Raw genomic sequence first — 14,448 nt, forward strand, 5'->3', positions numbered from 1 at the left:
TTTGCTTCCCCAGGAACTTCAGTAGTTTCCTGGTGAGGTGGGGATGCAGAGTCTGTCGCTCCCTTTTGTCTGGAGGAAGTCAGGAATGGGATTTTAAACCTATTTAATTAAATTAATTAATTAGTTTTTTAAAGACATGAGGTCGCACTATGTTGCCCAGGCTGGTCTTGAGCTCCTGGGCTCAAGCAATCCTCCTGCCTAGCCTCCCAAAGTGCTGGGATGACAAGCATGAACCACCATGCCCAGCCTTATTTAATTTTGAACTGTGTAGATAGGTATAGATGTAATTCACGTAACATACAATTCACTGTTTAAACATGTACAATTCTGTGGCATGTAGAACGTCCACATGGTTATGCAACCCTTCCCACTATCTGCTTCCAGAACATTCTCATCACCCCCCTGACCTGAAAAACTTTTTTATCTATTAGTAGTCACTTCCATTTCCCATCCCCATAACCCCTAGCAACCAATAACCTGCCTTCTCTCTCTATGGATTTTCTGATTCTGGACATTTCATATAAATGGAATCCTGCAATACATATTTTGTGACTGTCTTCTTCCACTTAGCACAAAGTTTTCAAGGTCCATCCATGTTGTAGCATGTATCACCACAACATTATTTTTTACAGACAAAGAATATTCCATTGCATTGATGTATCACATTTTATTGACCCATTCATCATATTTAATTTTAATTAGCTGAAGTTTAAATGTAAATGGCTATGTGTGGCTAGTGGCTACCATATTATATTGGTCAGTGAAGATCTAGCACAAGAGGGGTACGCCTGTCAAAGTTGGTAGACTGCCAAGATCTTAAGTTTGGTTTGGTTGACCAACTCTATGTTTTTCTGTGTAGCTGTATACCAAATGTGAGTGAGGGATGGCTTCCTCCCAGCCCTGACATTCCAAAACTCTATAATTTTTTTTATGGACCAACTCCTTGCCCATAATGTAGAATGTTGGATTCTGGGTAGAAAATATGTGTTTTCAGGACACCCAAATTTATCTGAGCTGTTTAAAGCTGTATTTTGGCTGGATACATAGGAGAGGTACTGAGGGTTCTCTCAAGTTTATTCTCTTCTTGATGGTTTAGATGCTGTCTTTGGGGGTGTGGGGAGCATTACTTCTCCCTGTAGGTCCATGAGATCTAGATTACCTTGAAGACCTTCTTGGCCCAGGTCCTGAAAGCCTCTTCCTGCCCACAGAGCTCATCCCCTTCCCTCATCTTCAGGATCCTCTCCCCTCCCAGTTCTTCCAGGAGGGTGTCCACAGCATGTCCGAAGGCGCAAAAGTGAGGGTACGCTCGTGAGCCAAGACCAAACACTGAGAACCTGTCAAGGGGACAACAGAATGTTCATGCTAAGGGACTGTGGGGAATGTGGGGAGTGTCTGGTGTAATGGGCTAAACTGTATCCCCCCAAATTTCGTATATTAAAACTCTAATCTCCTTACAATTGTATTTTGAGATAGGGCCTTTAAGGAGGTAATTAGGGTTAAATTAGGTTATAAGGGTAGAGCCCTGTTCTGATAAGATTAGTGTCCTTATAAGAAGAGGAAGAGACACCAGACCTCTCTCTCTCTCTCTCTCTCTCTGGACATAGTAAGAAGGTGGCCGTCTGCAAGCCAGAAAGGGAGACCTCACCAGAAAGCAACCCTGCTAGCACTTTGATCTTGAACTCTGGCTTCCAGTACCATGAGAAAATAAATTTCTATTCTTTAAGCTGTCTGTGAGTTCTAGAATTACAGCCAATACCACTTAGTCTGTGGTATTTTGTTATGGTAGCCTGAACTAATATATCTATTATCTCAAAAAGAACAATGTTTAGCTGATAGTGGTCAGGCAACCCCAAGCTCATCTGTGGAAGGGTACTTTAAACCTAAGGGCTCGCAAGAGTTTCTCTCCCTTTCTTTTGGTCTCTTTTAATTACTGCCATCATCAGGAGAATATTCTAATTTGTTCTAAGGCGGACAAATTAGGGATAGCAATGACCTGGAACTACTGGCTGTTTTGTGCATGTCCACTTCTAAGCTGGACCAACTGGGGAAATTAGTCTATTTTAGTGGAAGGCTTGAATTCTATGAGTGACATAACTAGATTAGTTTTAAGTATGAAGATAATGAAACTATCACATAATGGTCCTCAGGGACTTGTATTAATGAAGAGACCAGAAGAAATTGTCATCAACACATCAGACAGGTTCTTCTAAAAGGGGATGAAAGAGTTATAAATATTCTGGTTACATTCCTTGTAGGGTCTATGAAATTAAATTGCTTCACAGACCCTCTGTGTATAGATACCACCAAGAAAATGTTGGTGCTTGAACCAGTGGGGTCAAGTTCATGAGATGTTTCTCTGTTTTGAGGTGGGGACACTTGGACTGAAGGAAGGAAATGGAGGGCTATGTCCTAGGTGGCTCCTGTACGGGTGGTCCACAGCCCTTCGGACACTTTCTGCCACATTTCTAGAACTTGGTCTTGGCTGTAGGTCTAGACCTCACAGTGACAGGAACAACAGGTTCATGAATGGGACAAAAACACCCCACCTTGCCCCACTTTTTAAGGTCAGAGTGTTCTGCTGTAGACTGTCATCTCAGATAAACCATGGAGTGGGACTACTTAACCTACTCCATAAAGGATCAGGCACTGCCCCTGAATCTCTTTTTTAGGTTGATGGGGACAAAATGGTAACAGATTGAGATGGGGAGGAAGGAAGAAGGTAGGAGAAGTTGGGAAGGTACCCTCCATCATTGGAGCATGAACTTGGGGTGGGTCCAGGTGCCTCACAGGTGAAAGTTAATGTAGGTTAATATCCACTCCCCTCAAATCCACACTCATATTGTATCATTTAATCTTCCTCTTCTTTCTTGCCCTCCTTTCCCTAGAATTCCAGAGCCTTTCCAAATAAAGTATGTGGGATTAGACAGCATTTTGCCATTTACTTATTGATTTATTATTATTTTTTTGAGACAGAGTTTTGCTTTTATCACCCAGGCTGAAGTGCAGTGGTGTGATCTCGGCTTACTGCAACCTCTGTCTCCCAGGTTCAAGTGATTCTTCTGCCTTAGCCTCACGAGTAGCTTGGATACAGGCATGCCTGGCTAATTTTGTATTTTTAGTAGAGACGGGGTTTCACCATGTTGGTCAGGCTGGTGTCAAACTCCTGACCTTGGTGATCCGCACACCTTGGCCTCCCAAAGTGCTGGGATTACAGGCATGAGCTGCTGAGCCCAGCCTGCCATTTACTTTTAACTAATGATCTTCCTGAATCCAAAAACATTACCCTTTTCTTGCAAGGTGGTGGCCTGACAGGTAGACAGAGATGGTGACTGGATATGGACTGATTGGAGGGGTGACACGAAAGGGCATCCCTGCCCAAAGCCACCTGCCTCAGCCTTAGCCCAGTGCAGATCGGGAGCTCCCAGCACTAGTCATGCCTTCTGGTTAAGGTGCTGTTTCCCGAATCTCTGTGATTTATGTTTGTGATGTCTGCCATATTCGATTACCACTGACACTGCCAACCACTCATTTGTGCTTTTGAACTTGCTTTTACTTTTTCCTCACTAGCTCATCACTCCTACGATCTGAATGTTTGTGTCTCTCCCAAATTCACAGGTTGAAACCTAACCCCCAATGTCATGGTATTAGTAGCCTTTGGGAGGTGATTAGGTCATGAAGGTGAAGCCTCATGAATGGGGTTAGTGCCTCATAAGGGGCTGAAGAGACCCTTCGTCATGTAAGGACGCAGCTGGAAGGCACCATCTATGAGCCAGAGAGTGGGCCCTCACCAGACACTGAATCTGCCGGCACCTTGATCTTGGACTTCCCAGCCTCTAGAACTGTGAGAAATAAATTACTGTTGTTCACAAACTACCAGTTTATGGTATTTGATATAGTAGCCCCAATGGACCAAGGCTCCCAACTCTTGTGTTCACCAACAGATGATGATTCAGGTGGTTGATTCATTAATATTCTTCTTGGTGGGCCTGAGGACCTAGACTGCAGTCACTACTAGTCACATTTCCATCACAATCTTCAGCTTATGATTTCAAAATGCCTATTTTAAGCCTTCAAACCAGGAGTTGGCAAACTTTTTTTTTTTTTTTTTTTTGAGACAGAGTTTTGCTCTATCATCCAGGCTCAAGTGCAGTGGCGCCATCTTGGCTGACTGCAACCTCTGCCTCCCAGGCGCGAGTGATCTTCCCACCTCAGTCTCCAGAGTAGCTGGGACCACAGGTGCATGCCACCATGCCCAGCTAAGTTTTTATATTTTGGTAGAAATGGGGTTTTGCCATGTTGCCCAGGCTGGTCTCAAACTCCTGAGCCCAAGAGATCTGCCTGCCTTGGCCTCCCAAAGTGCTGGGATTATAGGCATGAGCCACTGTGCCCAGCGTTGGCAAACTTTTTATATGTGGGGGTAAGACAGCAAATATTTTTAGGCTTACAGGCTGAGAAGCAAAATTGAAGCTATTACATAGGCACTTACAAAACAAGAAAGAAAACAAATTCCTGAACATTCTCAATTGCTAAAATTAAAAACATAATAATAACAATTAAGCATACTTTAACACAGGTCTACTATGAGAAGACTGGAATTCATTTTTTGGGAGAGAATAATAACATTTTCTTCATTGGGGTTCAAAGGTAATGTTTTCTACCATCAAACTGATTACAAATGTTCATCGGTAAGAAAAGCATTATTAGTTCATGGGTTGTTAAAAATATGCAGTGACCAGGCTGGATTCGGCTCACAGGCGTTAGTCTGCCAATCCCTGCCATGATAGATTTAATAAGGGAAAAATGGGTCTGACTGTCAAACTCCAGAACTGACGTTTCAATGTTGAGCTGAAAAAAGTACTGATGTCAAAACCTATAGAAGGTTCAACACCAAGAGTGAACCCTAAAGTAAACTATGGACTGTGGCTGATAATGATGTGTCCCTGTAGGTGCGTCAGTTCTAACAAACGCACCACTCTGGTGTGGGATGCTGATAGGAGGGGAGACTGTGCGTGTGTAGTGACAGGAAGATGTGGGAACTCTCTGTACTTTCTGCTCATTTTGCTGTTAACCTAAAATTGCTTTAAAACATAAAGCCTATTTGAAAATGTCCTGGAGGACATAACAGATATTTCAATATCTAGCAAACCAGTGATCTATATCATCTACTAAGCATTGCTCTGAGTAATTATGGAGAAGGCTCAGTTAGCGAAGGTCTGAGAGATTTGTGGCCAGGCCTGAAGGTTCTTCCTACAGGGCAACTCACATTAGTCTTGTCTTGATCAATATCCACGAAACCAAGGGTTTGACATCCCAGTTTTCTTTCCTTCCAAGAACCCATTAGACTGAATACACAACTGTTGTAATATAAAATATTTGTCCACGTACTTCCTAAAATTATCTCATAGTATGTGACTAGGCCATGAGATAATGTGAGGTTAGGGCAGTATTTGTCAAATCTGACTGCACGTCAGAGTCAATTGGAGAGACTTAAAGAAAAAAGCAGCACATGGGCCCAATTCCAGATCAATTCCATCAGAATCTCTGGAGACAGGGCTTGGTTATCGTATTAGTATGCTGCAAACCTCTCCAGGTGATTCTGAGGAGCCTCCAGGATTGAGAACCATTGGGTCATAGCAGGGTGTCTACAGAAGCTTCTATTAAGTATACACCATAGCTACTGGGAAGGGCAGCTCATTGAGCAATATCCAGGGATTGATAGCCTTCAGCACAAATAATGGGGTGAACCTTGGGTAAGGGGGCTTTGAGGGAGTGTGTATAGAAAAAGAAGTCACAGAAAGGATCAAAAACGGTGCATGGGGAGACCAGGCAATGTGACTTAATGGGTGGGAGGGGTCCCAGACAGCCAGGATGCAGCTGGTTTTATGAGAAATGAATGGACATAGAAGGGAGACTCCCTCCTCACGACAAAGAGCTCACTTTGTAACTAGGTCCAGCTCCCCAGGAGCCTTAGTCTTCCCTGACCCCCGACCCCCTTATCCCCTTGCTCACCTCACATTGGCCAGGGGTCCAGCACTCTCAAAGTTGTCTCTGAGGTCGGGCCCATCGCCTGATGATTTTTGGGAGTCAGAGTAGGAGGAGACGCTATTGAATCGGACCTTGTAGCTCCTGCCAAAACCAAAGAGAACCTGTGAGCTCTGGCCTGGAGCTCCCTCCTGAGGTCAACACCCTTGATGGATCTTCAAGTGACAAGTCCTGATTCTAGGGTCTTCTCTTGTATGTTGAGTCAAACCATAACACTCCCATGGTCTATAATCTACCAACGTACCCATGTCCACCCCAGTGGTAACCGTCCATCTGCACTTGGTCTTACTGGTACTGAAAAGGTTTCTGGCCATGCTTAACTCAGGAAACCTGAGACCCATAAAGTTAACATGATTGAATCAGTAAGAAGTCAGGAGCAGAACTAACTACTCCCCTAAACCATGAGACCATGCTTTCTTGTTTCTCAAAAAAAAATTTTTTTGGGACAGAGTTTCACTCTCGTTGCCTGGGCTGGAGTGCAATGGCACGGCCTTGTCTCACTGCAACCTCTGCCTCCCGGGTTCAAGCAATTCTCCTGCCTCAGCCTCCCAAGTAGCTGGGATTACGGGCATGTACCACCATGCCTGGCTAATTTTGCATTTTTAGTAGAGACAGGGTTTCACCACATTGGCCAGGCTGGTCTCGAACTCTTGACCTCAGGTGATCCACCCTCCTCGGCCTCCCAACATGCTGGGATTACAGGCGTGAGCCACTGTGCCTGGCCCTTTCTCAAATTTTAATGTACACAAGAATCATCCTGGGATTTCATTAAAATGCAGATTCTGATTAAGTAGGTCTGGGACCTGGCTTGGAGTTCTGTGTTTCTAACAAGCTCCCAGGAGATGCCAGTGTCTCCGGACTTCACTTTAAGTAGCTGGAAACTAGACCATGCTGTCCAAGATGGCAGCCATTGGCTAAGTGTGGCTATCTAAAGTTAAATTAATTTGAATTAAATGCAAGCCAGTGTGGGTTGGTACACTGCAAACCTCCCTAGGTGATTCTGATGTGCATTCAGCTTTGAAAACCACTGGGTCACAGCAGGGTGTCACTTGCACCAGCCACATTTCAGGGGCTCCAGAGTCACATGTGGTTAGTGGCTGCTATAGTGGACAGCACAGATATAGAACATTGACATCTCTCTAGAAAGTTCTTCTGGACAGTGCTGGAGTATCCCATTCAATACTGTCCTTCCATAAAGTTACGGTCCTTAGACTTTTCAGGGTTCTGTCACATTTCACATTTCAAGTAAATATGAACAATGTTCAGCACTGACACCTGGCATGGAAAGAGACTGCATTTTTAAATTAAATTATTTTGAAGGCGAAGGACGATGTCATTGCGACTCAAACCTCAAGATGAGAGGCTCAGGAACCTTCAGACTAAAAAAAATCCAATTTCTCAGTTTTCCCCGAAAAGTGGTAAGTTGTGCTCTCAGGTAAGGCAAAACAAAACAAAGCAAACAGAAGCAAACAAAAAATCTGAGACCAAACAAACAAGCAACCAAAACTCCAAAACAAAACCCAAACCTCAAGAAGCAAACCCACCACACAAATCTAATTACAAAAAATTAAAAAGAAATAAGAAAATAAAAAACAAGAGAGAAGAAGAAGAAAAGAAAATAAATTGTGCATTCTGGCAGCAGGGTTTTCTAAGCTGGATGTTCTTTAAAGTTTTTGCTCCAGCATCAGGAAAGTTCTAAATATATGTAAGTGTATTTTCTGCCCTAAAATAGTCTCACATTGAGTCATGCAATATATCAGGGGGTGGCTGTGTTGTTAGTGTTGGAGGAATGGTTGATGGTTGTGGTAAAAATAACAGCACGTGCATTTGTATGAGGCTGGAGGTTTTTCCAAATGCTTTCCTTTTTGTTATTACCCTTTGGCCCTGCCAATAGGCCACAGAAGTGCGTAGGGCAGAGCTAATTTCTCCCCATTTGGCAGAGGAGAAAGACCAAGGCCCACAGGGGTTAAGTGACTTGCTCAAGGTCACTTAGTGAGTTAGTGACACAGCTCAGGCTAGAACTCAGGTCTCCTTGAGACCTAGATGTGTGGCCTGGGATGCTCAGGCATTGGGCCTGCATGCACACACTCGCACACACATGCGTGTACACACATGTGGACATGTACACACATGCACACTCTACCTGTGCTGGCTGTCACGGGCTGCAGCCAGACCGTGGACTTCTGTGTCACCATGGGGGAGGGGAGGCCCTTTACGGGGAAAGAAACGCAAGGGTTCCGGGCACCTAGAGGGGAGAATCGATGGTGCCCTATCTTTCCCTGAAGGAGGGGTGAGAGGGAACCTGCTGGGAGGCTATCCAGGATGGGGTGGGAAGGACAGAGGTAGCGAGAGTGAGGACTAAGATGCTGATCACAAAGGACTCAGCAACGGTCAGTCTCCTGGGTATCAAACTTATATGAATATGGCAGTACGTTCTCTGCCCAAAGAAAATCAGAAGGGATTTTCTTTTTTTCTTTTCATTCTTTTTTGAGACGGATTCTCTCTCTGTCACCCAACCTGGAGTGCAGTAGCGCAATCTCTGCTCACTGCAACCTCCGCCTCCCGGTTTCAAGTGATTCTGCTGCTTCAGCCTCCCAGTAGCTGGGATTACAGGCGCACACCACCATGCGCAGCTAATTTTTATGTTTTTAGTACAGAGTTTCACCATGTTGGCCAGGCTGGTCTCAAACTCCTGACCTCAGGTGATCCTCCCACCTCGGCCGCCCAAAATGCTGGGATTACAGGCATGAGCCACCGTGCCTGGCCTCAGAAAGGATTTTCTGCTTAACATAGCCAATAAACACCAGCCAGCTATAGCATTTGATATTCACCTTAAGACACAGGGATCTGCTCCATGCTTGAGCAAATACTGAGTTGGCCTAATGGAAAGGCAGCTCAGTGTGCACACACCATGTGTTCTATGCCTCATGGGGGATGCAAGGGCTTTTCAAGGGTAATTAAATAAAACTTTTTTTTTGGCTGGGTGTGGTGGTTCACACCTGTAATCCCAGCACTTTGGGAGGCTGAGATAGGTGGATCACCTGAGGTCAGGAGTTTGAGACCAGCCTGGCCAACATGGTGAAAGCCTGTCTCTACTAAAAACACAAAAATTGGCCGGGCGTGGTGGCTCACGCCTGTAATCCCAGCACTTTGGGAGGCTGAGGCAGGTGGATCACGAGGTCAGGAGATCGAGACCATCCTGGCTAACAACATGAAACCCCGTCTCTACTTAAAAAAAAAAAAAAAAAAAAAAATTAATTAGCTGGGCACGGTGGTGGGCGCCTGTAGTCCCAGCTACTCAGGAGGCTGAGGCAGGAGAATGGCGTGAACCTGGGAGGTGGAGCTTGCAGTGAGCCGAGATCGCGCCACTGCACTCCAGCATGGGCGACAGAGCAAGACTCTGTGGTAAAAAAAAAAAAAAAAAAAAAAAAAAAATTAGCCGGGCATGGTGGCATGTGCCTGTAATCCCACCTACTTGGGAGGCTGAGGCTGCAGAATCGCTTGAACCCAGGAGGTGGAGGTTGCAGTGAGCCGAGATCATGCCATTGTACTCCAGCCTTGGTGATAAGAGCAAAACTTCATTTCAAACATTTTTTTTATTTTTATTTTTTAGAGACAAGGTCTTGCTCTATTGTCTAGGCTGGGGTGCTATGTACAATTATGGCTCACTGTAACCTCGACCTCCTGAGCTCAAGTGATCCTTCTGCCTCAGCCTCTGGAGTAGTTGGGACTTCAGGTGCACACTACCACACCCAGCTGATTTTTAATTTCTTTTGTAGAGATGGGATCTTGCTATATTGCCCAGGCTGGTTTGAACTCTTGGCCTCAAGCAATCCTTCTGCCTTAGCTTCCCAAAGCACTAGGATTATAGGCATGAGCCACCGCTCCCAGCCGTCAATGGTAAGTTTGATTAGATGCTTTTTTACTTTATCAAATACCTTTAGAACTCAGTCCCACATTAGATGCAGCTCCATTACAAATGTATTTTTGACTACAGGTATGTTTTGTCTTATGAGGTATCTTATCTTTTGAACTCAACGTCTAGATTAGCTGCGACTTCACTGTGAGCCTCAGACAGGAACCTTCTAAGGAAAGAAGTTCCATTCTTTGATTTTAGCAACTTTTTTTTTTTTTTTTTTTTTTGAAAGGTCTGGCTGTTCAGGCTGGCCTCAAATTCCTGGGGTCAAGTGATCCTTCTGGCTCAGCTTCCAGAGTAGCTGAGACCACAGATATGTGCCACCATGCCTGACTGCCTTGCACTGATTTTGAATGTAGGTTCCCAAAGAGAGAAAAATAATAATAAGAACAATATTTACACAGTGTTTTTTTTTTTTTTTTTTTTTTTTTTGAGAAGGAGTTTGTTCTTGTTGCCCAGGCTGGAGTGCAAAGGCGTGATCTCGGCTGACTGCAACCTCCGCCTCCCAAGTTCAAGAGATTCTCCTGCCTCAGCCTCCCGAGTAGCTGGGATTACAGGCATGTGCCACTACGCCTGGCTAATTTTTGTATTATTAGTAGAGACGAGGTTTCACCATGTTGGCCAGGCTGGTCTCGAACTCCTGACCTCGTGATCCACCTGCCTCGGCCTCCCAAAGTGTTGGGATTACAGGCATGAGCCACTGCCCCCAGCACACAGTGCTTTTACATCTAGTTTGTGATTTGATTCTTACTAATTAGAAAGTCAAGCCAGGTGCTATAATCTCTATTTGATAGAAAAGGAAACTGAGGCACAAGGCTGTAAGTGACTCAGAAACCAAAATATTGGCCCTAGTAGACTGCAGACACCTCACAACGAAGACCCATCACAAATGGACTTCAGAGTACAGCCACCATCCAGAACTCCAATGTGAACCCCACGTGCTGAAAGTCAACGTCCAGTTACCCTCAGGGGGTGGCGGGTGACGTCGGAGGGGTCATTCACTTACTTCCTTTCTTCCTGCACAGAGTTGGGGTGCCTCATTTCCATCAAAGCACAGCCAAATTTCTGGAGGTGAAAACATATGGGTGAAATTAGCACATCTTAGTAAATGGGAAATCAGGTCAGGCACTGAGGGTCTGGGGTCCTGGCTGTCACAGAAGAGACTGATGCCTGGAGGTCAGGATGTCAGGAATGGTCAGGGGCTCAGGCTGGACAGTAATGCCTGGGTTACAGACTCAGCGGATACACCTGCTGTTTAAATGACTACAGATGAGGACTCCCTACCTCCAGCACACAACTTCCCTTTGGAGACTTCCTTAAAAATATTGTCCCCACGTCCCTCATCTACATCAGGGGATATCAAGCTCATGATACGAGCAGCCACTGCAAACAAATAGCTTATTTAGGTGACAATGTTTTCACCACGAACTTGCTAACTAGTGGACACCCGTAGAGTTAGTACTTGGAATTGTCCAACCTTTGTATAACTTGGATCCAAATGGCAATTACTGGCTTTGGGCTCTGGGAGGGTTTGCTACTGAATAGCAGGTGCAGGAAGAGTCTCAACTGTGGCCTCCACTTCTTCCTGATGATGGAACCACACTCTTAAACAGGTAAAAGCACATCTCACCTCCCCATTCTCAGGGGGATCTCCGTTGCCAAAGGTGCTGGTAACCACGAGGACCAGAGTTTCATGTTCCAGGTGCACGATGTCATATTCTTCCATGGACATCACCTAGGTGGGCGGGGCACAGGTATGGAATGGGGAGAGGAAGAAGGGGATGAGGAGAGAAAAGAGGTGGGAGAGACAGGAAGCGATGGGGGAAGGGGAAGAGGAGAGAAAGGAAAAAATGTGAGTCATTTTGAGTCATCTCCTTTGGAAGGAGAACTGAAAGATCTGGGGTGTTAGTATTTCAGTGGGCTCAAGTGGGTAGAACTAAACGCTTTTTGGTAGTGTGGGACCTTGCTATGGTCACTGTGGCCTGAAGGATTGTGGAGAGTCTGGAGCAATGGTTCAAGAGATTGACAGACACAGAAACAGATCTTGATGGAATCCCTTGGGATTCTTAGAGTCAAGTGGTCTTGGATTCTTCCTGACCCCAGTTAGGTTGGGAATGATCTGGCTAGAGCTGACTAAGTCTTCTCAACCTCCTCTCCAATCCTCCCGCAAGCAGTGTGGAGCACCTGACCAAACAAGCCTGAGATATCTGCCTTCTGGAAAGATGATTGCCCTGTGTCTCATCACCGTCTGAGCAACATTTCTCAAAATAGGTTCTAGAAAATCCCAGTCTCCTGAGATGCTCCATGAAAACAAGTGATCCACGATCAAACATGTTTGGGAAACGTCTATATTCTATCCTCGCCTCTTTTGGAGATTAGAACACATGCTTATAGATTACAGGCTCTGGGAAGTCCTGCCACAGCAATGAAAACCATTGAGCTGTACTTCAGGCAAAGCTTCCCAAACTGACCTCAGAATGGTTTCTTATAAACCCTCTAACATTTTGCAATAAAGAAGGGAATTTCATTTTGTGACTCCTGGACTCATGGGGAGGGGGATATCACAGTCCCCTGAAATTTATACCAATGTGCGTGTGAACTGATAGGCATCGTCAGTTGTGCTTTCATCCTTTGCCAAAGGCTTCTTCTCTGTTGACTTCCCTGTCTCCCCTTCCCGCCTTAATTTACCATGAGAAGTTGGCGGAGCTAGGGCTACCCCCCACCTACCTTGGCATCAAAGGCGTGTTTGAAGATCTCACACAAGGTCTTGGCATAAGCTTGTGATTTGCCTGTCTCCGTGGCATACAGGATGGTTGCTTTGACCCTCTTGGCCATAGCCTGCCCCATCAGCTTGGCCGAGAACTTGACAGCTCTGGAGGGAAGAGGATGGAGATGAGAAATGGGAAATAGAAAAGGGGAGAGAAGATGCTGGATTGGGACTTTTGTGCAAGAACCAGGATCCATGAAATATAACAGAAGAGAACCCTCTTGATCTTTGATGACTTCAGGGGTTTCCTCAGAGGCACTCGAAGCCCTTGTGTTTAAGCGCCATATCATTAAATCCTTTACTTTATTTTATTTTTTTAAACTTCTCTAGAGATAATGCTGGATATTAAATCCTTTATTAAATCCCACCAGAGACCGGGCGCAGTAGCTCATGCCTGTAATCCCAGCACTTTGGGAGACTGAGGTGGGTGGATTGCCTGAGCTCAGGAATTTGCCACCAGCCTGGGCAACAAGGTGAAACCTCGTCTCTACTAAAACACAAAAGAATTAGCCGGGTGTGGCAGCTGTGTGCCTGTAGTCCTAGCTACTTGGGAGGCAAGGCAAGAGAACTGCTTGAACCCAGGAGGTGGAGGTTGCAGTGAGCAGCAATCGCACTACTGGGCACCACTGCACTCTAGCCTGGGTGACAGAGTGAGACTCTGTATCAAAAAAAAAAAAAATTCCCACCAGAGCAATTAGTCATGAGTTAAAAGGAGTAGTTAAGTTTTGCTAGCTTGTTACTTGATTGACCCCAGGCTTAAGAACCTTGGTGTGCCAAGCATTGCCTCAAAAGATAATCGTTCATCCATTTCCTCTCCCTTTCATTCATCAAATATTTATTAAGTGCCTAACTATGTGTCAGTATTGTTACAGGAACTGGAGACCATAGAGAACATAGCTATGGCATGCAGCTGTCATGGGGCTCATATTCTAATGTGTGTGTGCATGCACATGTGTGAATGAGAGAAAGAGAGAAATGAATCACGAATAAGTCACCAGGCATTGAGTTTGACGGGATTTTAGAGGTTTATTGGTCCACAAGGGAAGGACCAGGTCTGATTTATTCAGCAATGCATGCCAAGGGTCTTGCACAGAGCCTGATACCCAATAGGCACTAAATAAATATCTATCAAAAGAAGTTATGGGACGGGCACAGTGGCTCATGCCTGTGATCCTGGCACTTTGGGAGGCTGAGGCAGGAGGATCACTTGAGGCCAAGAGTTTGAAACCAGCTTGGTCAACATAGCTAGACTTTGTCTCTATAAAAAAAAAATAAAAGAAGTTACGAATTTTAAAAGATGCTGCCACTGAGACCCTGGGGAGTCTGAACGTCAAATCCAGCCTCTTTCTAGCTAAACAGAGAAGCTCAAACCAGTGTCTCTTCCTTTTGCTCTACGGGGCAGGGCGAGTTCCGGGGGCACGTAGCAGACAGGCCAGAGGCTCAGAAATACCCGGGCTCGACTCCTGAACAAGCCTCCCTGTTGTAACTAGAAATCTCATTGCAGACAAGTTGCTAACTTTCCCCCACCTGGGATTATCGGCGTTAAGTTCACTAGTTTTTAGAATCAGGGAAACCGCCCACGCTACAGGAAGACTTAGCTAAGGGGAAGAAACAGAAAGGAAGAAAAGGTACCTGGAGGGTTCCCTTGGAATAATTTGAGCATAAAGATGCATCTATAATTAATTCCCATTGTTACTACCCAAAACGCAATAGTGCAATTAAT

General features: G+C 45.2%; 1 protein-coding gene across 1 annotated transcript in view; it reads right to left on the reverse strand.

Annotated features, from left to right (window-relative positions):
- Positions 1–14,448, reverse strand: part of NOS1 (nitric oxide synthase 1) — a 121,107-nt gene that overhangs the window by 37,128 nt on the left and 69,531 nt on the right. Inside the window, 5 exon segments of the mRNA XM_073021143.1 lie at positions 1,160–1,334; positions 6,010–6,126; positions 10,965–11,023; positions 11,589–11,693; positions 12,686–12,830. Of these exon segments, the coding sequence (XP_072877244.1) occupies positions 1,160–1,334; positions 6,010–6,126; positions 10,965–11,023; positions 11,589–11,693; positions 12,686–12,830 (601 nt within the window).

This window comes from Chlorocebus sabaeus, chromosome 11, assembly GCF_047675955.1.
Source record: "Chlorocebus sabaeus isolate Y175 chromosome 11, mChlSab1.0.hap1, whole genome shotgun sequence".
In the NCBI taxonomy this organism is placed as follows: domain Eukaryota; kingdom Metazoa; phylum Chordata; class Mammalia; order Primates; family Cercopithecidae; genus Chlorocebus; species Chlorocebus sabaeus.